The sequence below is a fragment of the Eschrichtius robustus genome, chromosome 5 (assembly GCF_028021215.1).
Source record: "Eschrichtius robustus isolate mEscRob2 chromosome 5, mEscRob2.pri, whole genome shotgun sequence".
NCBI lineage: Eukaryota > Metazoa > Chordata > Mammalia > Artiodactyla > Eschrichtiidae > Eschrichtius > Eschrichtius robustus.
Genome location: NC_090828.1, coordinates 51,161,059 through 51,183,955, shown reverse-complemented (window position 1 = coordinate 51,183,955; position 22,897 = coordinate 51,161,059). Strand labels below are relative to the sequence as shown.

General features: G+C 35.3%; 1 protein-coding gene across 1 annotated transcript in view; it reads left to right on the top strand.

The window, feature by feature from the left end:
• DNAJC10 (DnaJ heat shock protein family (Hsp40) member C10) overlaps positions 1-21,468 on the top strand; it is a 61,803-nt gene extending 40,335 nt beyond the window's left edge. The window contains exons 14-24 of the mRNA XM_068544824.1: positions 1,179-1,293; positions 6,114-6,241; positions 6,541-6,657; positions 10,720-10,821; positions 12,051-12,206; positions 13,160-13,293; positions 13,946-13,999; positions 14,274-14,421; positions 18,185-18,304; positions 20,104-20,208; positions 21,348-21,468. Coding sequence (XP_068400925.1) covers positions 1,179-1,293; positions 6,114-6,241; positions 6,541-6,657; positions 10,720-10,821; positions 12,051-12,206; positions 13,160-13,293; positions 13,946-13,999; positions 14,274-14,421; positions 18,185-18,304; positions 20,104-20,208; positions 21,348-21,359 — 1,191 coding nt within the window. The 3' untranslated portion in view covers positions 21,360-21,468. The remainder of the gene's footprint in view (positions 1-1,178; positions 1,294-6,113; positions 6,242-6,540; positions 6,658-10,719; positions 10,822-12,050; positions 12,207-13,159; positions 13,294-13,945; positions 14,000-14,273; positions 14,422-18,184; positions 18,305-20,103; positions 20,209-21,347) is intronic.
• Positions 21,469-22,897: the final 1,429 nt, after the last annotated feature.

Genomic DNA, 22,897 nt, shown 5'->3' with positions numbered 1-22,897 from the left:
ATTTAAAGTAGATGCCTAAAAATTATCCACATTTTCTCCACTGTTAATAAACCTACTAAGAATTTACTGTTATAACCTTTCAAGCTTTTTAAGTGTGGGCATATGTATGTGTGTGCACATATATGCATATTGTAATGGCCATTGTAATAGACACACATGTAAATTTATATGTATGCTTTTTAATCAAATTAGATTCACTAAATTCTCTTTTGTAAAATTTTCCATTTAGTGATATAAATTTTTCCACATACGAGTGAAATATATATGTGTATATGTGTGTATGTATATGTAAATGTATCAGTCATCATCCTAAAGACCAAGCAGTATTTCACTGTATGGTTACACACCATGATTGTTTGACAAATCCTGTTTTACTGGTGACTTTGTTTCCATTTTTATATCAAAAAGATATACTGCAAAAATGCAGTATGAGGAATTTTTTGAACCAGGGGTATATATTTTCTTCAAAGTTTTTTATCCTCATTACCAGAGTCTTCCAGGAAGTTTATATCAGTTTATATTCTTACTGACAGCATGTAAGTGACCATTTCTCTATACCAGTGCCAGCCCTGGTATTATCATTCTTTATAATCAGCACTGTTCTGATAGGCCAAAATGATTTGCTAATAATACTCATTTTCATTTATTTGCTTTCTACTTTATTTTCCATGTATGTCTCTGGCCCATTTTCTTTCTCCTGATAGGATGTTCATCTTTTTATTTCTTAATAGATCCTTTGTCTTAAATGCTACAAATATTTTTTTTGGTTTATCATTTGCCCACTGGGTTTTTTTCCATACCATATGAAAATGTGAACCTTTTTCTTTATTATTTCTGCTTGTAGGGTCTCTCTTAAGATGTTCTCTCTTTCCCCCACCCCAAGATTATATAAATATTCTCTACATTTTTAGAAGGGTGGGTTTCTTAAACAACTTAATATTTTCTTGGAAATTTCCTCTCAGGTTTTTGAAATCTCTAGGAGGCATTTTTTTTTATAACTAAATTTAGTTTCAGTGTTAAATGTAAATTAATGATTTCTCTTTCTTTCATGGTCCATTAACTTCTGTTTAGAAGCTGTGTTGTTATAGCAATGTCATTTTTGGATTATCCTTATGAATATTTAACTGAATGGGTAAGATTTTATTTTCAACAGATTAAACCTTCTCTTTATACTTTAGGTTGGCAAGTTTGACTGTTCCTCTGCACCAGACATCTGTAGTAATCTCTATGTTTTTCAGCCATGTCTAGCAGTATTTAAAGGACAAGGAACTAAGGAATTTGAAATTCATCATGGTAAGAAGGGAAAAAGTGATAAAAATTTCTCGATTTTCAAATAGTAATTCTTAATTCTACTTTTTAACCTTGTTTTATGTGGACATGATTATGAAAAATAACTTTCCTCCCATTTATTAGTAAATTTGTTTCTTGTGGGGAAAGATATTTTGAATTAAATATAGTCGTTTTATCTTCTTTACTCTTTAAAATAAATCCCTTTTTTCTCCCCAATATTTTGATCACTGTTTCAGCAAGAGCTCTGATGACTTGTCAGGCTAGTAAGGAATTTCAGGGTTTGTCTTGTTGACAAAAGTAAGAAACACCTAGTTTCCATTTCAGTGTGCCAAATGTAGCATCTCAATCATTATGGGCAATTTCTAGACATTGTTTTGGATTTTTCAAACACTAGATGACCAGACATCTCCATTAACTGCTTTGTTATCTCTCTTGAATTTATATTTCTGCATTTCACCTTTTTTTGGGACTTTAGCCCTGCATCATGTAAGTACAGTTCCAATTCCTAGGGTTTGGAATACAACATCGCCCCTGTCCTGAAAAAGGTCAAATGTAGCAAAAGAGAGACATAAACTACTGACTATAACACAGTTAGTAAATAACAGATACTGATACTTTGCCTGTTACATGACAAGCACTCTTTTAGGTGTTAGGAATGCAAAATTATAAGACATGGACTCTGCTCTCAACAAGCTTAAAATATCATCTAGTGGTGGGTGAGAGGAGGGAGATTTATAAGAAAATATGACAAACATTGTAATAGTCATTATGTATAAATTATAAGATCAAATAAAGAGACTTTTGCATAGTATAGGTCAGGAGGTGATCTTTGAATTAAAATGACATTTGAATGCTCAATTTCCCAAAGCAAATAAGAGAAAAACAAGTGAGACCCTATAGACTGAAGGAATTCTGTGAGCAAAGACTTGACAAGATAAACTTAACAGTAACTACTGTTTATTCAGTATTTTTTATAAATGAGATGTTTTTCTAAAAGAATTTGCATATTGTGCATATCCATTTTTATCTTCACAACAACCCAGCAAGGGAGCAAACTGAGGCTCAGAAAGATAAAGTAACTTGCCCATGACAACTAGTAATTGGTCAAGGTAGATTTTGTATCCAAATGTGTCTGACTCCAAAGCCTAGGCTTATAGCCACGCTAAACTATGCCACCTCCTGAAAGTGCTGGAAATGACCCAAGTTTTAATAATGGAGTTCTGTTCTTTTTCACCTCTGAAATATTTCTCAGATTCCCCCTCGCTGCCTTATTTCAGGTCCATCATCTCCTTCATCTTCTTTAATATTCTCCAATATAACTGTCTCATAGCATATTCTCTTTACAATTATTTACTTGTTTTATTTGCAGATTTATTACCCTAGAATACCTAGAACATTCACATGTCACTTTTTTGCCTTGAATCTCCTGATCTCTTTTAGAATAAACTTCAGATTCCTTAGCATAGGAGCAATGACTTTGTCTGTCTTGCTCACCACTATATTTCCAGCACCTAGGATGCTGGTGCATAGTAGCTCAGTAAATAGTTGTTAAATTAATAGGGTACATTCACTATCTGCCTCTGCCTCATCTTCCTCTGCCTCATCTCCCACCTCTGCCCCTCCCAATAATCTTAGCTCCACTACTTGTGGATCACTGAAAATATGTTCTTTCACTCCTATGCCTTTACACAAGATTTTTTTCTTCCTCCTGCATTGTAATCATTTCTTCCTGCCCCTCAGAATATTTAGCAAACTCCAAGTCACCCTTCAAAACTTTGCATAAAGCATTTTCTCCCTGTAATATACCATGAATACCCAAGTACTTCCTTTTGTATGTCATCACTAACTTTACAGCATAACTTGTATTATTTCTTTGGATTTAAATAGGTATTGAGTATTGGATTTAAATAGGTGTTTATTATGAACATTATGAACTAGTAGAGAAAACAGACAAGTAGATGGGCAACTTTTAAAATGTCTGAAGTGAGGAGTATTATCTATTTCTGAGTAATAAATTACCCCAAAACTTAGCAACTTAAAACAACATTTATTAACTCACACAGTTTCTGGTGTTCAGGAATCTGAGAACAGCTTAGCTGAGTGGTCTGGCTCAGTTTTTCTCATGAGGTTGCAGTCAGGGTGGGTAAGGACTACAGTCATCTGAAGGTTAGACTGAGGCTGGCAGATTTGGTTCTAAGCTGACTCATGGCATAGTCAGGAGGCCTCAGTTCCTTACCAGGTGGGACTCTCTGTACAGCTACTCACTTCTCTCAGAATGAATTATCAGAGAGAGAGAGAGAGACACACACACACACACACACACACAAACGCAATGATGATCTGATCTCAGATAATATAAACCGTCACATCCACCATATCCTATTGGTCACATACACCAACCCTGGTACAGCAATGGTATGAGTACCTGAGGTAGGGATCATTGGGGGCTATCTTGGAGACTGACTACCATAAGAGATAAGTATGGGTTGCACTTAGGCAGAACATATAGATGGAATAATTTTCTGAGGTTAGAGAAAGCAAGCTCTTCATTGAGATCTAAAGTAGAAGTAGTGGTTATACAAATAAAGAGGTGTTAAACACATTCCAAGCCCAGGAACCAGCAAATGTATTCATGGCCTCTGAAATGAAAGGGTACCTCATTCATTCTTAGAAAGCAAGAATTTCAGGATAACTGGAATGTTGAGTGTGGAAAGGAATGAGACTTGAGGTTTGAGAGGGCACCAGGGGTCCAAATTATGTGTTTCCTCTGTCAGGTAAAGTAATTTGGACTCTATCCTGGAGGCAAAGCAGAGGGATTCATGGATTTAAGCAGAGATATGATTTAACTAGTTCTACATTTTAGAAAGGCGACTGGCTGCCTAGAATGGATAGAAACAAAAATTGGATGAAGGGAGAGCAGGTAGAAGTCTGATGCAGTCATTTATGTAAGAGGAGATGGCTACCTTATCTAAATAGTGGTAATGTGGATGAAAAGAAGTGGACAGAGTTTTTAAATACCAAGAATACAAAATCAGTATAACTTGATGATTGTGGGGTTTTTTTTGTTTTTGTGTGTGTGTGTGTGTGTGTGTGTGTGTGTGTGTTTTTTTTTTTTTGGCTGCATTGGGTCTTCGTTGCTGTGTGCGGGCTTTCTCTAGTTGCGGTGAACGGGGACTACTCTTCATTGCAGTGCGTGGGCTTCTCATTACAGTGGCTTCTCTTGTTGTGGAGCACCGGCTCTAGGGTGTGCAGGCTTCAGTAGTTGTGGCTCGCGGGCTCTAGAGCACAGGCTCAGTAGTTGTGGCGCACGGGCTTAGTTGCTCCGCAGCATGTGGGATCTTCCTGGACCAGGGATCGAACCTGTGTCCCCTGCATTGGGAGGCGGATTCTCAACCACTGCGCCACCAGGGAAGCCCCAGTGATTGTGTTTAGATGTAGGGGAATAAGAAAAGGAAACCCAAGCTTCTGACGTGGTGAATTGGCAACTGAGTGACTGATTGCACCATTCTGTGAGGAAGAGAACACTGGGGGAGGAGGTGCCATGGAGTAGACACCCCCAGTTCACAGTTGAATATAGGCCTGGTCCTTAGGAGAAGAGTTTGGGCTAAAACTGTAGATACAAATGATCATCATATCAATGGTAATTGAAGCCATGGGTGAGTATGAACTTGTCAAAAGTGCATAGAGAGACAAAATCAGGGCCCTATGGGTCACTTTTAAGGGACTGTCAAAGATAGAATTCTTGAAGCAATTCAAGCAGCAGCAGCTAAAGAGTGAGAAAAAAGCAGGAGAATGTGGTGTCATTTATCACTCTATTTAAATATTTATGAAAATCTCTCTCTCTCTCTCTTCTACTGGCCTGTGAACTCCTTAAGGAGAAGGTCTGTATCTTTTTTAATTTTGCATGCACTATGGCATTTAAAACAGGACCTGACACATAATAGGTGCTTGACTTCATATTGACTATCGAGTGAATAAATCAGAGGGCACATGGGAAAATGGACTATGTGCTGGTCCTAAGAAAGCTATTATTTGCCAAGCCAAGGAGTATATTCTTTAGGCAGTGGTCTTTAAGCAAGGGGACAACATGATCAGATGAATGTTTTTTTTTTAACTTGCCTGTGGTAGCAGTGTAGAAAATGAATTAGTTAAGGAAGGCAGAACAGAAAGACCAGCTTGGTTATTTCAGTAGGTCAGACTAAATTTAGGCAGTAGCCTAAATTGGGGTTGGAGATGGTAAGAGATGGAGCTATGATACAAGGGCAAAGAAAGAAGGCAAGAATAACTCTGGGAAATCTTAATTTAGGCACCTAGTGGATGATTATGCCATTGCAAAGGTAGGGAAGGTGAGAAAAGGAGCAAGTTTAGGGGAAAATAGCTCAACTTCAATTTGGATATATTTTGTTTAAAATGTTTATATGACATCCAGGTAAATTTCCACTGGGCAGTTGGTAATACAGGTTTTGAATTCATAAGAGAAGTCTAGGTTGAAGAAACAGATTTAAGAGGCTATAACAGTACTTCAGGTAAGTAAAAAGAACTCAACACTGCAAGGAAATTATTCTGCCTCTGAGGATGAAGGAACTTTTCAAAGAGATCTTGACATTTTATCTGATCCTCTAAGAAACAGAGTAAAGGAAAGGTTTCTCCTGGCAGAGCAAACCTATGTGTATATAGTATACAGAACACTAAAACCTCAACAAAATCAATTTGTTAGTAAGTTTATCTTCTCTTTAATATTTCAAGTACAAAAGCTTTGAAATGTTTCTATGGATAAAAAGACAGAATGTAGATTTTAATTTTTCTCTTTCTCTGTTTCAAAGGAAAGAAGATTCTTTATGATATACTTGCCTTTGCCAAAGAAAGTGTTAATTCTCACGTTACCACACTGGGACCTCAGAATTTTCCTGCCAATGACAAAGAACCATGGCTAGTTGATTTTTTTGCCCCTGTAAGTTATGTTTATCTGTCAGATTTCGATATTGTCATTTTCTCTTGTCACAGCCAAAAAATTTTCTGGGTAACCTTGAACCATGAATATTAGAATCATGTTACTCAGTTTGGCCTCTGTCACATATTACTTCTAAGAAAGGCTGATATACTTGCCCCTCCCCTCCAAGGACTGAGAATATAAATGCATAAGATTTGTAACTAAGTATGGTTTGTCTTACTTGGCATTTGCTTGTAAAAATGGTGTGTGTTTTTTTGTTTCATTTGGCTCAGTGCTTATGAATATTTTTTCTTTCATAGTGGTGTCCACCATGTCGAGCTTTATTGCCAGAGTTACGAAAAGCATCAAAGCATCTTTACGGTCAGCTTAAGTTTGGTACATTAGACTGTACAGTTCACGAGGGACTCTGTAACATGGTAAGGCAAAGTACAAAAAATTTATTCTAATTAATGTTTTTGTAAAATGTTTTGGCAGCCTAATGTTAAAGCAATAAAATAACTTTCAAATGTACATCTAACATTTAGAGTAGTAACAAATTATTTAAAGAAATAACTTCAACAAAATGATATAAAATTATGATTGGACTAAATGTAAATAGATAATATGTGGTTCAGTGTAGACAGGGTCTTATTTATGAAACTCAGAAAAATCTTTAGTTGACTTGATAAAATACATGATTATTCGATTTTCAATTACTTAAGATTTTTTTTAACTTAATATTACCTTTTGGTGGTATATAGTTTTTATTCTTTGTCTTTTAAGTGTAGTTAATAGAAATTAAATGAGCTTCTTAACTTTTGTTTACATACAAAATATTTTCTTAGGTTAATAAATACTCTTCAGTTTAGGAAGAACTAGAAATTATAAAATATCCTTGGGGAAAAAAAAAACCTAAATCAAATCAAGCCTCCAGATATCAGTGTATAGGAAATCCAATGACAGAGGAACATGGCAAGTGACACCAGGTACATACAATCTTCAAGTCCCAGCATGTAGAGAACCTTACAGGACAAACACCAGTTTATTGGATATATACATTGAAAGAAGGAAAAAAGAGATGAAAAAGACTCACAAGACATCATTCAAATGCAGTGTCTAGGCCTTGTTTGGATGCAGTTCAAATAAACTAACTCCAGAAAAAAAAAATAGAGATAATTGGGGAAACTTGAACACTGGATATCTGATGATTTTCAGTAATTATTATGATGAAGATATACAGATGGCCAACAGGCATATGAAAAGATGCTCAACTCACTAATTACTAGAGAAGTGCAAATTAAAACCATAATGAGGTATCACCTCATACCAGTCAAAATGGCTGTCATCAAAAAGTCTACAAACAATAATAAATGCTGGAGAGGGTGTGGAGAAAAGGAAACCCTCGTACACTGTTGGTGAGGATATAAATTGGTGCAGCCACTATGGAAAACAGTATGAAGTTTCCTTAAAAAAGTAAAAATAGAGCTGCCACATGATCCAGCAATCCCACTCCTGGATATATATCCGGAAAAAGCAAAAACTAATTTGAGGAGATACGTGCACCCTGGTGTTCACAGCAGCACTATTTACAATAGCCAAGACATGGAAACAACCCAAGTGCCCATCAACAGACAGTTGGCTTAAGAAGATGTGTGTGTATAATGAAATATTACTCAGCCATTAAAAAGAATGAAATATTGCCATTTTCAGCAACATGGATGGACCTAGAGAGTACTATAGTGAAGTCAGTCAGACAGAGAAAGCCAAATATTATGTGAAATCACCTACATGTGGAATCTAAAAAAATACGAATGTATATACACAAAACAGAAACAGGCTCACAGAAACTTACCGTTACCAAAGCTTGCGAGGGGAACAGATAGGGGTATGGGATTAGCAGATACACACTACTTACTATACATAAAACAGATAAGCAACAGAGACTTACTGTATAGCACAGGGAATTATATTCAATATCTTGTAATAAGCTCTAGTGGAAAATAATCTGAAATATATATACATAAAACTGAATCATTTTGCTGTACAATTGAAACTAAAACAATATTGTAAATCAACTATACCTCAATTTTTTTAAAAAAAGAATGTGTTTTAAAAACATAATAGAAGTAAATGTAGGGTGAAATCTTTATGCATCTGTGTGAGGAATAATTTCATTCCACACAGACATGCATGCCTGTGTAGGCACACATACACTAAGGATAAAAATTATGAATGGGAATGAATTTGGCTACGTTAAATGTTAAAACTATTGCCAAAGAAAGAGACATTATAAAGTCAAAGCAAACAACAGACTGAGGAAATATTTGCAGCACATATAACTGACAAAACCTTACTGTCCAGAATATTTAAAGACTACAAATCAATTTTTTTTAAGTAGAAGAAAAATGAGAAAGTGTACAGACATTTTGTAAAGGAGGAAATTCAATAAATATGGAAAATGTTCGACTTCGCTAGTCATCAAGAAAGTACAAATTATAGCAATAGTCATACACCCTCCCCATCCATCAATTTTTTTTAAAATTTAGCTGACAATAGCAAGTACATGAATAAATAAATTATCCAGTCACAGAGTGGAATAACCATAGAGGACTTAAAACTAGATCTGTCTTTACCAGCATGGGTAAATCTCAAGAATATAATGAAAAAAGCAGGTTGCAGGATAGTATAGAGTATGATGAAATTATAGAAAGTTTAAAGTGCTGAAACATTACAATATACTGCTTAGGGATACATATGCATGTAGCCAAAGTGTAAAACATCAATGGATTGGATACATGCTCTTTCCTAGTGTCAGGGAGGAAAGGAAATGGGATGAAGAAAGAACTTTCAACAGTCTGCCAGAATGGCAGAAAAGTTAATCATCCTTAAATGTAGCAGAGATATACGTGAGTGTTTGTTAGATTATTCTCTCTTTTCATTATGTTTGAAATTTCATTAAAATAAGTTTAAAAAATGAAATAAATAAGGCCTTTCTTTGGTTTTGAATGCCTTGTATGAGACTTTAAAAAGGTGCTAAGCAAAGATAAAAAATTGTGATAAACTAATTAATTTGAATTCCTGTAGTTTTTCTACTTTTAATCTCAACTTTTAAATATCCTATAGATAATTAAGCAAAGTTTAAAGATTTAAAACGATTGCATCAAATTCACCTGGAATAGAGGTCAGGATTCACTACTCACTAATTGGTTAACTTGACGAAGTCACTTAGCCTCTCAGTACCTCAGTTTCCTCATCTATAAAGTTGACTTAGTAATTTTAGCTTCTGAATAGAATTGATGTGAGGAACAGATGAGAAACTCCACGTGTCAGTGCTAAAAAGGTGCTCAGCACATAATAAGGACTTGTCAAATGTTAGATAAAATTATTGTTTTGTTCATCTAATGGGCTATTTGTGCTCATTTATGAAAGTTTGATAAATGTTTCCATTGTTTTTTCTAAAATTATTTTTGAATCCTAGTCAAAGATTCCAGTTTGCTAATGAGTGCTTTTCAACTTTGAGGATGCAGAGTTCAGCTACAGCAAATCCACAGATAGGGATCTCTTTATAACTTTTTAAAAACAATAAATAAGAAGAAAAACTTTAGAGAAGTGCTTTCTGGATTAGTGTTCATACTAATTCTGAGGAGGAAGTTATAGTATTTTTTACCATAAAAGCTGACTTGAGCAAAGAATAAAAAAGTGACCTCATTTTTAGGGCAGAATTCATAATTCTTTAGCCTAAAATATGGTTCTATACACATGAATTATTAATTTATTTATTTATTATTTTTTTTTTGGGCTGTGTTGGGTCTTCATTTCTGTGCGAGAGCTTTCTCTAGTTGCAGCAAGTGGGGGCCACTCTTCATCGCTGTGTGCGGGCCTCTCACTATCGTGGCCTCTCTTGTTGCAGAGCACAGGCTCCAGACACGCACGCTCAGTAGTTGTGGCTCACGGTCCTAGTTGCTCCGCGGCATGTGGGATCTTCCCAGACCAGGGCTCAAACCCGTGTCCCCTGCCTTAGCAGGCAGATTCTCAATCACTGCACCGCCAGGGAAGCCCATATTCTTGCTATTTTTATTTCCTGATTTTTCTTCTACTTCTAAACAAATTGGAGTGTTTATTATGGTATTTAAAAAAAAAAAAACACTCAAGCTAGAGATTAGTCTGCTCTTTACATCCGCATCCACCTTGGTTCAGGAGAGCAGAAGAGGACCAAGCTAGTAATTACCCATCCTCACTTCTCAGTGTTTCAGTGCCTGTGGATTTTATGGCTAATGGAGTAACTATAAATAAGGATCAGATACTCAGGAGTACAACACTAAATCTATTTCCTTTGCTAAATCTGGCCAGGCTAAAATTTTTCAGTCACCAGCAGTTTAGCAATGAGTTTTTAAAATCTTGTTGTTGTTACTTAAATAAAGGAGAGCTGGTTATGAATTTGAAACAGTTGGGTAAAGTGTATAAAATCTTTGTTTAATTTGTGTTCTCATTCCTAACAGTATAACATTCAGGCTTATCCAACAACAGTGGTATTCAACCAGTCCAACATTCATGAATATGAAGGACATCACTCTGCTGAACAGATCTTGGAGTTCGTAGAGGTATTTTAAGTTACAGCCTGTGGCTATAAGTCCTTCCATGTATGTTTACACTTTGTATGAATATTTGATAGTGTTTAATAATAGGATTTGTTCTTTTTATGCCAAAACATTTCCTGACAACATTAATTTGTTAAATTTTCTACTCTTTTAAATATTACAGACTTATTCTCAGAGTTTATAGCAAGTATATGTCTTGTTTGTTACCTAGTATAGTGCTTTGTACTTATGGACACAATTATTTATTAACACATGAAATTGTAACTTTTACATAAAGCCTCGTCACCCCCTTTCCCTGTTTTCTCAGGTAGAATTACCACAGATTATTTCTTTTCGGTCCCATATAGATGAAATAGCAGTGAGCCCCATTCTTGGATAATTCCAAGAAATATGTGGCTAAGGACAGTCTTACCCCAAGCGCCAATGGAGGACTTCTTCAGGCCCAGGCAGCTTATGCCGAGCCTGCTGTGTTATTAGCCCAGAAGTGCTCTGCATCTACAGCATCTCCTTTTTTCTCACTAACAGTCTTAATTGACTAAAATAGTTACAGGGGAACTCCTAAGAAAGAAATGAACAATTCTAGCTTATTATCCGTGCAGTGACCATTCTACTTTCTGTCCTGCTCATCTCTCCCTCCTCCTCCAAAGTAGTAGTTTCTTGTTTTGTGTTGTTTTTGATTGTTTCCCCAGGGAAGCAAACATCTTCATTAGTATTACCCAGTCATGATAGACTGAAGCTCTGTTAAAACAGCATTTGGAGCAAGTGATCTGAGGTTGTGCAGTATCTCAAGTCGGAATGTCAGAAAAATAGAATAGTAGGCTTTCCATAAATAATTAAAGGGTCATTTCCAAACCAATTATTGGTTCCAAAAAGAACTATATGGCCTGTGTAGACATCTGGGCAGCTCTTGGAACTCTTGCCTCATCTACCTCTAACCTTAATTAAAGTTGCCTCTTTTCTCTACCTAAGATGATTTTAGTGATGTATAGAAATAAGAAAATACACCTTGATTTAATAAGACTGATGGGCAAAATCCAAACTTAAAAAATAAATTAAGGATCATTTCTTACTTTTTAAAATAATTCACTGTAGATTCTCTTTATATATCCTAATGTATCTTTTGATTATTCAGAAACAGGAACCTTTCTAAATGACATATACCAACAATTTGCCAAGAATATATGAACTACTCCTTTTTATATCTGTTACAATGAACGCTGTATTCTCTTTAGGACCTTATGAATCCTTCAGTGATCTCCTTGACACCCACCACTTTCAATGAACTAGTTAAACAAAGAAAACATGACGAAGTCTGGATGGTTGATTTCTATTCTCCATGGTGTCATCCGTGTCAAGTCTTAATGCCAGAATGGAAAAGAATGGCCCGGGTGTAGTAAAATAGTTTATTGTAAATCTTAACATTTACTAAGAATGTTTATTTAACAATTATTTTGAAACTGAGATGAGTGAACCCACCTCTAGATTATCACTTAATAAAAGTTCTGATCACTTTTTATATACCAGTTAGATTTCAACTCTGCTTCTGTCTGGTATATGAATAGTATAGAATAATTACCCTTTTTTCTATGTGACTTGGTGTATATTTGACCAAATTTCTGCCAGCATCAACACAAAGATCTCCTTTATTTCCTATTAACATTTTTTCTACTTCATTTTTAGAGCTTAAAGATACAGTTTCTTCACAATATTTTGAGACTTTAAAGTAAGAAAAAATTGGCCTTGATCAATGAAACAGATTTTTAAATTTCCTACAGAGCGGTATAAATCATGAAGGATCGGGAACAAATTATTTAAATACGAGAATGGAAAATGAAATTACTATTTTGTATTTATTTCTAAGATAAATAATAAACCTAAGAGTTAAAATTATTTCTAGTATCTTAAATTCATAATAATATAATTTTCTGCTCTTTTCAATAAAATTTTTAAATTTGGGCGTGACTCAGTATGCTATCTGTGACGCATGGCTGCATTTGAAAAAGTAACTCTTTGAAATGCCATTGCAAAGAACTTCATTAGTTCTTGGTTTCTAACACTTTGAATTTTATAACCACACAATTTTCCCCATGTCATAGATGAACAAAATCAATTATTTAATCTGCAATAATTGTAATAAGTTCTTGACTACAAAATTAGATTTCCAGTGCATTACTATAAATGTTCTATTATGTTTTAAGCCCTTAACCATTTTTATTTGGTGAAAATCACTGATAAATAATATAATAATCATCTCACAGTGACTATTTCTCTATTGTAAACATATATAAAATAGTTATGGTAATTTTATTCTAATTACTTTGATCTCTTTTTTCTTTTGTAGACATTAACTGGACTGATCAATGTGGGCAGTATAGACTGCCAACAGTATCATTCTTTTTGTTCCCAAGAAAATGTTCGGAGATACCCTGAGATAAGATTTTTTCCCCCAAAATCAAATAAAGCTTATCAATATCAGTAAGTGTTCTCTAAAATTTGAAGATGTTTATATAATCATTTATTTATACAGTTAAAATTTAAAAGTTATCCTAACTAAATAAAAGTTAAACCACCAGTATTTTGGGGAGCTCACCATGTTTAAGATAGTGTGCTAATCAGAAATTTACAGGATGAAAAGTGAATTGAATAGTCCCACTGATCATGAAGCTGACAATCTAGTAAAGAAAATGGGGAGAGGAAGAACATTTATTAAGCCCCTATTTGGTTTCAGGTATTCTACCAGAGGGTTTTGCTCACATTATTTCCACTAGTCCTCATGGGTCTTAAAAAGTGGGTAGGAATTTGACAGTAATAACTGGAATAAAGGTTCAGAAAGTAAAGCCTTGGAGATTTGGAGTTTTGCCATTACCACAGATCTATAGGAGATGTCCAGCAGGCAGCTAAACATTCAGGTCTGTCCAGAGTACAAAAAAACATCGAGACTAGAGAAAAATATATTTGGAAAGCCATGTAAGCGGTATTTGCAGCTGGGTATATCTGAGAAAAGAGATGCTAGATGAAATCAGTCAACTAAACTTATCTTTTCAATTGCTACAAAGAGATTGTTTTCTGAACATGTCCAATAATAGAAAATAACTGTCTACAACTTACGTATTTTTTCTTCTTTCAGTAGTTACAATGGTTGGAATAGGGATGCTTATTCCCTAAGAATCTGGGGTCTAGGGTGAGTAATTAAAATATGTATCATTGTATAAATTATATTCAATGCTATTTACCTTCCTCTCATGTCTGTAGCTAAATTTACTAAGTTGTTTAAGGTTCAAGCATTTTAAAGTACTTAGTAAAGAATTATAATTTACCAAGATAAGGTTGTGCTTTATTACATTATTACATTGTCATTGTTTGAAGTCATTTAACTTAGAAAGATTTTTAATATTCTATTTTAGATGTTTGCTTTGGTTTGTATAATGAAAAATAATTTTCATCCCTTGTCACAGATTTTTACCTCAAGCATCTATAGATCTAACACCTCAGACTTTCAATGAAAAAGTTTTACAAGGGAAAAACCATTGGGTGGTTGATTTCTATGCTCCTTGGTGTGGACCTTGCCAAAACTTTGCTCCAGAGTTTGAGCTCTTGGCTAGGGTAAGTCATGTCTATCTACTTAAATAAGTTGTGGTCACTGGCATGTTTTAATAATTAGATAAGACATAGTAAATATAATTTTATTTCTTAAAAGTTTCCTCTGAATTTAAAAAACTCTGTTCCATTTCTGTGATTATAATCTTTGCAGTAGATTTCTTCCTTCTTTATTAAAGCTTTTAGCTAACATCCTTATCTTGGTTGACATTGTCTTCTTAACCAAAATAGCCGGAAACCTCACTTCTTCTGCTTGTTCCTTATTTTCTTCCCATCACCATTACTCTGCTGCCATCCAGGCAGTCACTAGATCCTATCAGTTCTATCTCCTAAATGCCTTTCAAATCTGTCATCTCCTATCATCTCCTCTGCTAGCCTTTTTTGTTCAAGCCTTCATCATCTCTCATCTAGACTCAATCATATGTGCCTCTTAACAAGTCTCATATTGCCAGTCTACCTTCTTCAGTTCCACCCTGATGATCTTTCTGAAATACCGCCTTCTGTGGCTTCCTGTTAACCACATTACTTGACCTGCATCCTTGACTACAAATCTCTGATGTGACCCTTCTGACCTCTTCAGCTTTCTCTCTCTCCCTGACCTCACACCTTACACTCCAGGCACAACAAAGTACTCCAGGTTCTCTGAACAAGTACCCTTATGTACATGCTGTTTCCTCTCTAAAATGCCTTTTCCTTACCTTGGTCATCTGGATTTTTTTTCTCCCTATTGTACAAAACAGCTCCAATGGCATTATGTATTCTCTAACCTTCCCACATAAGCAGTGTCACCTGGATATCATGTACTCCATCAGTGTGCTTATACAATGCATGTTAACTATATATTTAGATATCTTTCTCCTCTATAAAACTATGAGCTTTGTGAGGGCAAGATACATGTCTTATCTATCTGTATATCCCCTGTGTCTTAACTCAGTAAACGCTTATAAAATTAAACTAAATGCAGTCTGTTTTGGTGTTTCTGTCATAACAGTCCTGTCAGTGGCCTCATCCAGACTGATAGCTTCCTCACCTCTTTACTGAAGGAACTTTGCCTTTGGCTCTGAAGTATTCATTAGAATGAGAAAGTCAGTACCAGTTCCACAAATCTAAAACAAAAGCTGAACATCCCAAGCCGGGGGAATTTTTTAGCAAAAGGATTTCAAAGCCCTATGGAGCCATAAAACATTGTTTTAGTTATTGACTGGTCTTTGAAATAAGAGGTTATTCATTTTTTTCTACTTCTATCTTCTTTTCCTCTTATGCTTCCTTTTTCTCCAATAAGTCTAACAAAAATGTTTTATTCCCTTATCCCTTAAAAACTTAGTTATATATTTTGTAATGCAGCAATATCTTGCATATAGCAGAAAATTATTAAAAAGGCCATTCAGCAAATCCTAAGCACCAAGTAGCATTATGCAAAATATTAGGGCTAAAAAAATGGAAAGACAAAAATTCCATGTCTTTAACAAGATTTTAATCTAGTGGGAAGATAAAATGCAAATAGATGTGTATAAATCAATAGGATCATTACTATAGTGAAATTAGAGGGAAACAAGAGTATGGGAAGAAGGTGGTCAGAGTCATGCCAGGAGGAGACGAAAGGCTCCACAGGAAAGTTAGTATTTGAGATGAGAATTACAACATGACTAGGAGTGTGGCACTTTGAAAGGGTTGGCTAGAGAGCACTCTAAACAGAGAAGACAGAATTTGCAAAGATACAGGGACACAAGCCAGTGGAGCATGTTCAGGCTTCTCCACTGTTGGTCCAGGATTACCAGAAGATAACGACAGAAGGGGAGTGGCAAAAACTGAGGCTCTTAAATAGGCAAGAAGGAGATGGGTTGGTCTGCTTGCCTACACTATTCACATTGTACACTCTTCCTCACTGTTTTCAGACTGTTCAGAATGTATTCTATATAAGCATTGGAAGAGAACTGTTGGATATGTCAGGATCCATTTTATATTTTAGAAGGCTCACATTGAACGGACTGAACATGGGCCATCAAGATCAGAGAAAGATCAGAGCACCAAAAACAATATGGTGTCCTTCTGTAACCTAAAGTGCAAGTCAACTAGATGTTTCTGACCTTCACTATGAGTGTGTGTGCATGCGTGCATACATGCTTCTGCATGCAGCTTTGCTGGTGCCCTAGCACAAGTTAGTCCACCTGTTGAGTACCCCAGCCTTGGGGACAAAATTAGAGGTAGCAAAGATATTTTAATTGTCCTGAAGTGAGAGGTGATAACCTGAACCAGGATTATGGCTGTGGTGATAGAAAGAATGGAACACGTGTAAGAGAGATACAGGAATGACTAGGATTTGGTATTTGTTTGTGGTAAGTGTAGTAGAAAAAGGAGTCTAGGATGGCCCTAGTTTCTGGCCTGAACTGAGTGAATAGTTGGACAGAAGGAGTAGTGGGCTAAGGCGAAAGGATTCATTTTAGAAATGGTATGTTTAAGGGGCTTATTTAAGTGAAACAGGCCAGTACCTAGTTGACTGAAATCAAGGGGAATAATAGGGTTCAGCAGCAGATAGGTCTATAAAATCTCCCTGGGAGATTTTTCACAGTGAAAAAAATTGTTGATGAGAGATGGAACTGTGATTGGACATTTTAATTTGAGGGGCGGGTGTAGGAGGAGGTCCCCATGCTAGAAATGAGGAAGAATAGCCAGAGGAGTAGAGTAGCCAAGAGAATAGTGATAAGCCAAGAAAGAAAAGAGGAAAGAAAGGTGTGGTCCGTAGTGACAGATACCCATTAAGAAGACTGAAAATTGTCCATTCAGTTTGGCCAAATAGAAGTCATGGGTGAACTTCTCGTGGTTTCAGTGGAGGGAGCAGTAAGAACAGAAGCTAGTTAAAACGTGTTGATAATAAGTAGATGATGAGGAAGTGGTCAAAGAATAAACTGCTCAAAAAGAGAAAGAGGGGCTTCCCTGGTGGCGCAGTGGTTGAGAATCTGCCTGCCAATGCAGGGGACACGGGTTCGAGCCCTGGTCTGGGAAGATCCCACATGCCACGGAGCAGCTAGGCCCGTGAGCCACAATTACTGAGCCTGTGCGTCTGGAGCCTGTGCTCCGCAACAAGAGAGGCCACGATAGTGAAAGGCCCGCGCACCGCGATGAAGAGTGGCCCCCGCTTGCCACAACTAGAGAAAGCCCTCGCACAGAAACGAAGACCCAATACAAGCCATAAATTTAAAATAAATAAATAAATAAAAATTTAAAAAAAAAAAAAAAAGAGAAAGAAAGAAGCAGTGTGGTAGCTAGAGGAACCAGGGCAATTAAGGAAGGAATTCTTTTTTGGTCATATGTGTATATACTGAAGAGTGAGAAAGAGCTCTGAGAGAGAGGGACCAGAGAATGTAGACATAGTCAGCCTTCCACAAGAGGAAGGGTGCTGCCTCAACAGATGAGACCAGAGACCTGAGGGAGGTGGAGGACAGAATCTGAGACGTTTCTGGTGTGACAGACACACTGTGGGTAACAGGAGGAAGGCGAAGAAGTAGTTCAGGATAAAGCTTCTCAATTTTCTTGATAAGGCAAAGGAGAGTTTATTTGCTATTGGCAGGGCTGTGCTAGGTAAATAAGAGTTCAGAGCTAGTAAGAATTTGGAAGCAATCTTGTTTGAATGGAAATGATTAAAACTTTTTTTTTAAGTAACAAATCCTTAGATTTATATATATTTAAAATTTTTAGTATCATATTGCTTTGTGGTTGCCAGAATAGTATATGCCAAAGAGAATAGCAAAGCATATTTTTCTCTTTTCAGATGATTAAAGGAAAAGTGAAAGCTGGAAAAGTAGACTGTCAAGCTTATGCTCAAACCTGCCAGAAAGCTGGTATCAGAGCCTATCCAACTGTTAAATTTTATCCTTATGAAAGGGCAAAGGTATGTACATGCCTTCTTCTGTGTGCCTTTCCTTTAGCAGGTAATGCTTTTTTCTAGTTTCTTTCCCTTTGTCATTTTTAATTTCACTGCATGTCACTGAAACAAGCTTCTTTTCACATACACACCAAGGGATTTTAAAAGATTTTTCTGCCTCACAGTTGATAAGATCTCCATTGCCTTAAAATTTTTATACTCCTGAATAGGGAACTACTAAATAGACACACCAAAATACTAATAGTAGTTTTCTGTGGGTGGTAGAATTCAAGGTAATTATTTTCAGTGAAGTTTTGTATTTCCTACTTTTATAGGATTAACATATATTATCTTTATAATTAGTTTTTCTAGGAAAGAAAGAGAAAATTAAGAGAATACTGTCAATACTTTTGAAATAGCCTTAGTACTTGAGCATTTATCTTGAGGAATACTTATTATTGGTTTAGACTATAAAAGTTAGGGTTCCATGGTTCATTCATAATTTGTTTTTGGGCCACTGACAATATGCTTTTTTTTTTTTTTTAAACAAGAAAACTTGGCATTCATTACCAGTGGGTCTCTATGGTCATTGATACAAAAGCATATATCTTTCAGCCAGTATAATTGCTAACTGAAAGGACTCATGACCTTTGCTGTCTTCCCAAGTAAAAGAATAAGACATTTTTGACAGTAGAACTGTGATAAAAAGAAATATCTGCCATGCATTCATGTTTTCTCATAAAACATTGAAATAATTTCAAATGTTTTAATATATACTTTTTAAGAATATCAGTTTAAGATCTTGTGTTATTTACTTTTGATTATAATACATTTTGAAATAGAGCTAAAGAAATTAGATGATGAATTTCAGAAATGTAGATTTGTCAGACATATAGATTTTTCAGTGAAGGATTTTGATTTATGAGGAAGCTATCTCTGTCTTAAGAACAGTCTGGGGTAAGCAGGACTCAGTGATAGTAAAGGAGCTTTATACCAGAGCCTGAATCTTAATTCCTTTGGAATCACTAGCTTCCCAATTCTCAGAACACCTGAGAATTAGGTGACATAAATAGGCGTCTTCTTCAGGTAGAATGATGTTAGGGAAGTATCAGTATAATGAGCAGTCGCAGAATTAACCAGGCCATACAGGGAGCTGTTTGAAAACATGATGTTACCATGTGTCCAGAGGATAAGATGAGGACCCAAAATATCCCTGTCCAAATGGAAAGGCAGGGGTAGAATCCAGAAGTCCAGCAGACAAGGCCAAAGCAGAATGGTGATTGAAGTGAGAAATTCAAACCAGGTGAGCAGCTATACACAGAAACAAAATCCTAGCATACAGTTTGGAGTTCCCACCAGGAAGAAGGAAACAGGTGGCTCCAGATCCAAAATAAGCGGGCCTGGGTGTATTGACCTGTCCTCTCCCCTGCTTTTTAGCCACCTTCCTGCTGTGGGCAGATGAGAACCAGGAAATATACATTGCTTTGCACTGTTGTAGTTGGTCAAGGTTTTTGTCTATGCCAATGACTTTAGATTAGAATGCTTTGAGTCCTCTGGGGACATCTTAAACAATTTAGATGTTTTGAGGCATTTGGAGTTAGCAATGCATTTTAATCAAGGTATTAATTTACATGTTTCCATAAAAGTATTGTTAGTATTTATTTCAGGTAAATCATTGGTTAACTGCTTTTGCAGCAGCATTTCCTTGAAATTGAAGTTTTAAACACTTGGAACTTTAAGGAATATTTAATCAAGTTTCTTAGATGGAAATGTCATGATTTGATTAGATACTTAAAAGGTTATAAGAAGAATGTTTTCAATTTTAGAGAAATACTTGGGGAGAGCAAATAGATTCCAGAGATGCAAAAGAGATTACTACCTTAATATATGAAAAATTGGAAAACCTCCAAAATCATGGAAAGAGAAATAAGGTAAGGACTAAATCTAGAGCTGACTTTGGCAAACAGTATTTAAATTTATTCTTACTATATAGTATATGTATCAATAAACAGTAAAATGAAGCTTTAAAAATTAATAAGGTAGTTAGAAATTTCTTCTTTGGAAAATATGACAAATTTAGCCTCTGGACACTTAAATGCTTAGAAATTGGGACAAGTAAAACCATTTAACAGAAAAATAGTGACTGTGGTCATAAGTTATTAAAATTTGCTCAAATGTAAACGCATTGATTTGAGCCTCATAACACTTTGGAGAGCAAGTTTTCTTTTGTTCTTGGTATAGTCAGGATGTATCAAAACCTGTATTCATCTTGCCCCCCACCCTTGAATTATTAATCTATCAAGAAGCATTGCAGCCTCTTTCCTGCTATTCTTCAGAGATCTATTCATGTTTTCCTTTTTTAAATCAGTATCATTCTAGGACATATTTAGAAACAGACCAAAGAGTTTACGAATGCTAGAGTGCTTTCTGAATGGAATTTAATACAGTCACACATGAGGTTTCTTCGTTTCTTTCCCTATAAGGTGAAAAGACGAAAGAACAGCACAGCCTCTGAAGAGGGCTAGAGATGTCTGGCTTTATAGATCCATATTAGAACTACAGACCCTGGTATAGGAAGCTTTACAACCTACCTCAAGAATTATGTTTTATCTAAATCTAAAAGATAGAAAAGAGATAGTTATGAAACTTTATTTTTTTTGTTTCCATGAACAAAAATGTTTTTCTGATATTTTGGCTATGTTCGTTTTCTCAAGATGCTTTATTTTTAAAATTGTGGCTTATCTCAAGTGAAACATTTGAAATCGAAAACATTAGTCATAAAGTAGAATATGCTAACTGAAATTAAGTTATAGAGCACATCAAAGTATGACTTTGAAAGTGTGGTAAGTTATAATTGGTATTATCTGCCATGGGCAGGTGAGAATTGTGAGATACCCTTTTTCCATTGTTATAACAGGCGAGGTATACTTCATCTGATCTATTAAATAAGAATATTGGGTAATTATTTTTGAGAAGGTAAAACTTAGGTCAGTTTATAATTTTTAACTTCTTTTTAACATTAGATGTTGAAAGAGAAAGGAATTCAATCACTTTTATATTATTATTGTAGGATGAACTTTAATGATGTTGAAAATGAAAAAAATTGAAAAGAAATTGACAGATGACGTCAGAAGCCACCTTTTCAGAATGTTACTATGTTCTGGATGGGAATAAATGAACATTACCTTGGACTTGTAATTGCACTGCTTGAATTCTGTACAACATTAATATAAATGAAGGGTCTGCAGACTTTTTCTGTAAAGGGCCAGATTGTAAATACTTTAGGCTTTGTAGACCATAGATGGTTCTTTGTCACATATTCTCTGTTTTTATTTTGTTTACAACCCTTTAAAAAATGTAAAAACCATTCTTAGTCTCAAGGCTATACACAAATAGGCCACAAGCCACATTCAGCCCGTGGGCCACAGATTGCTGACCCACAGGAAGATGTTTAGGCTGGCTGGCTCAAACATGAGCCTGCTCTGTTATCTGCGTACATGCTAAGTTATACAAAGTGTACTTTATCAATTCAAGTTTTGTGGCTGGCCTGAAAAGAGAACTTGGTTTTCAGTCACCTGTTCTCCTAAAAAGATCTCTGAAATTATCTGACCATGTATTTCATTTAAAAAACATACTCAAAATGTGGGAAAGTAAACAGATACCCTATTTTCATGCTGTATTATAGTGAAGAGATTCATTTTCTTTCCTTTTCTAAAGGTTGAAGAATTGGTTTTAATTTTTCACATACGAGAAAAAATTTTTATAACAGAAAGTAAACAAATCCTATTGATTTCTATAGTATCCATATACACCTGAGGGGGAAAAATATTTATAGCAATTAACTGGGCATTGTAGAGTATCCCAAATATTTCTATATTTTAAAGATATGTGTTCATTTATTTTCTGAATTGCTTTCATAATGTTTTCCCTGTGATGGTTATTGATTTTTGAAGCATCTTTCTAATATTTGTTTTTGACTTCTGGACTTTGTTTTGATGCATATCCTTTATTTACATTTGCCTTTTTTCCTTCATGGTTTTGGTTTTTCACTCCTGTCCAATCTTTTATTATTCAAGAAGGAAAAATTAACTTTGTAGATTTGTTTCCCTAAAGCTCATAATGATGCTGTGTTTATTCCAATTATTTACTGTTGGAGGCTGCCATTTTCAGATAAATATTGGCCTAACAAACAACTGAAGTTAATTTTGTAAGAAAATCAAGTATAAAAATTTAAGGATGGGATCTTTTAGTTTCTTAATTGTTCAGGCTCAAAGAATCCAAATTTTTTTTCCTTGCACGTTAACAAAACATTGTAACATGTAGTTATTTAGTTATAATTCAGAGTGTATGGAATGGTAAAAATCCCAATTGATCAAAAGAGGTCAACAGATTTTTTTCAAAACTTAAGTTTTCCCAAAAACCTATTTGAATCATGCTTTATTATGGTGGGAGAATTTTGTTTTTTTGTTTGTTTGTTTTGTTTTGTTTTTACCCCATTCCCCAAAATTTCCTCATAAAGGTTAATTTATAACTGCAGTTTATCCAAAAAGTAATCTATTTTTTTTTCATTTTCAAGTCTAACCCTATTCTTCATATTCTCTCCCATATTGTTTCTTGTGT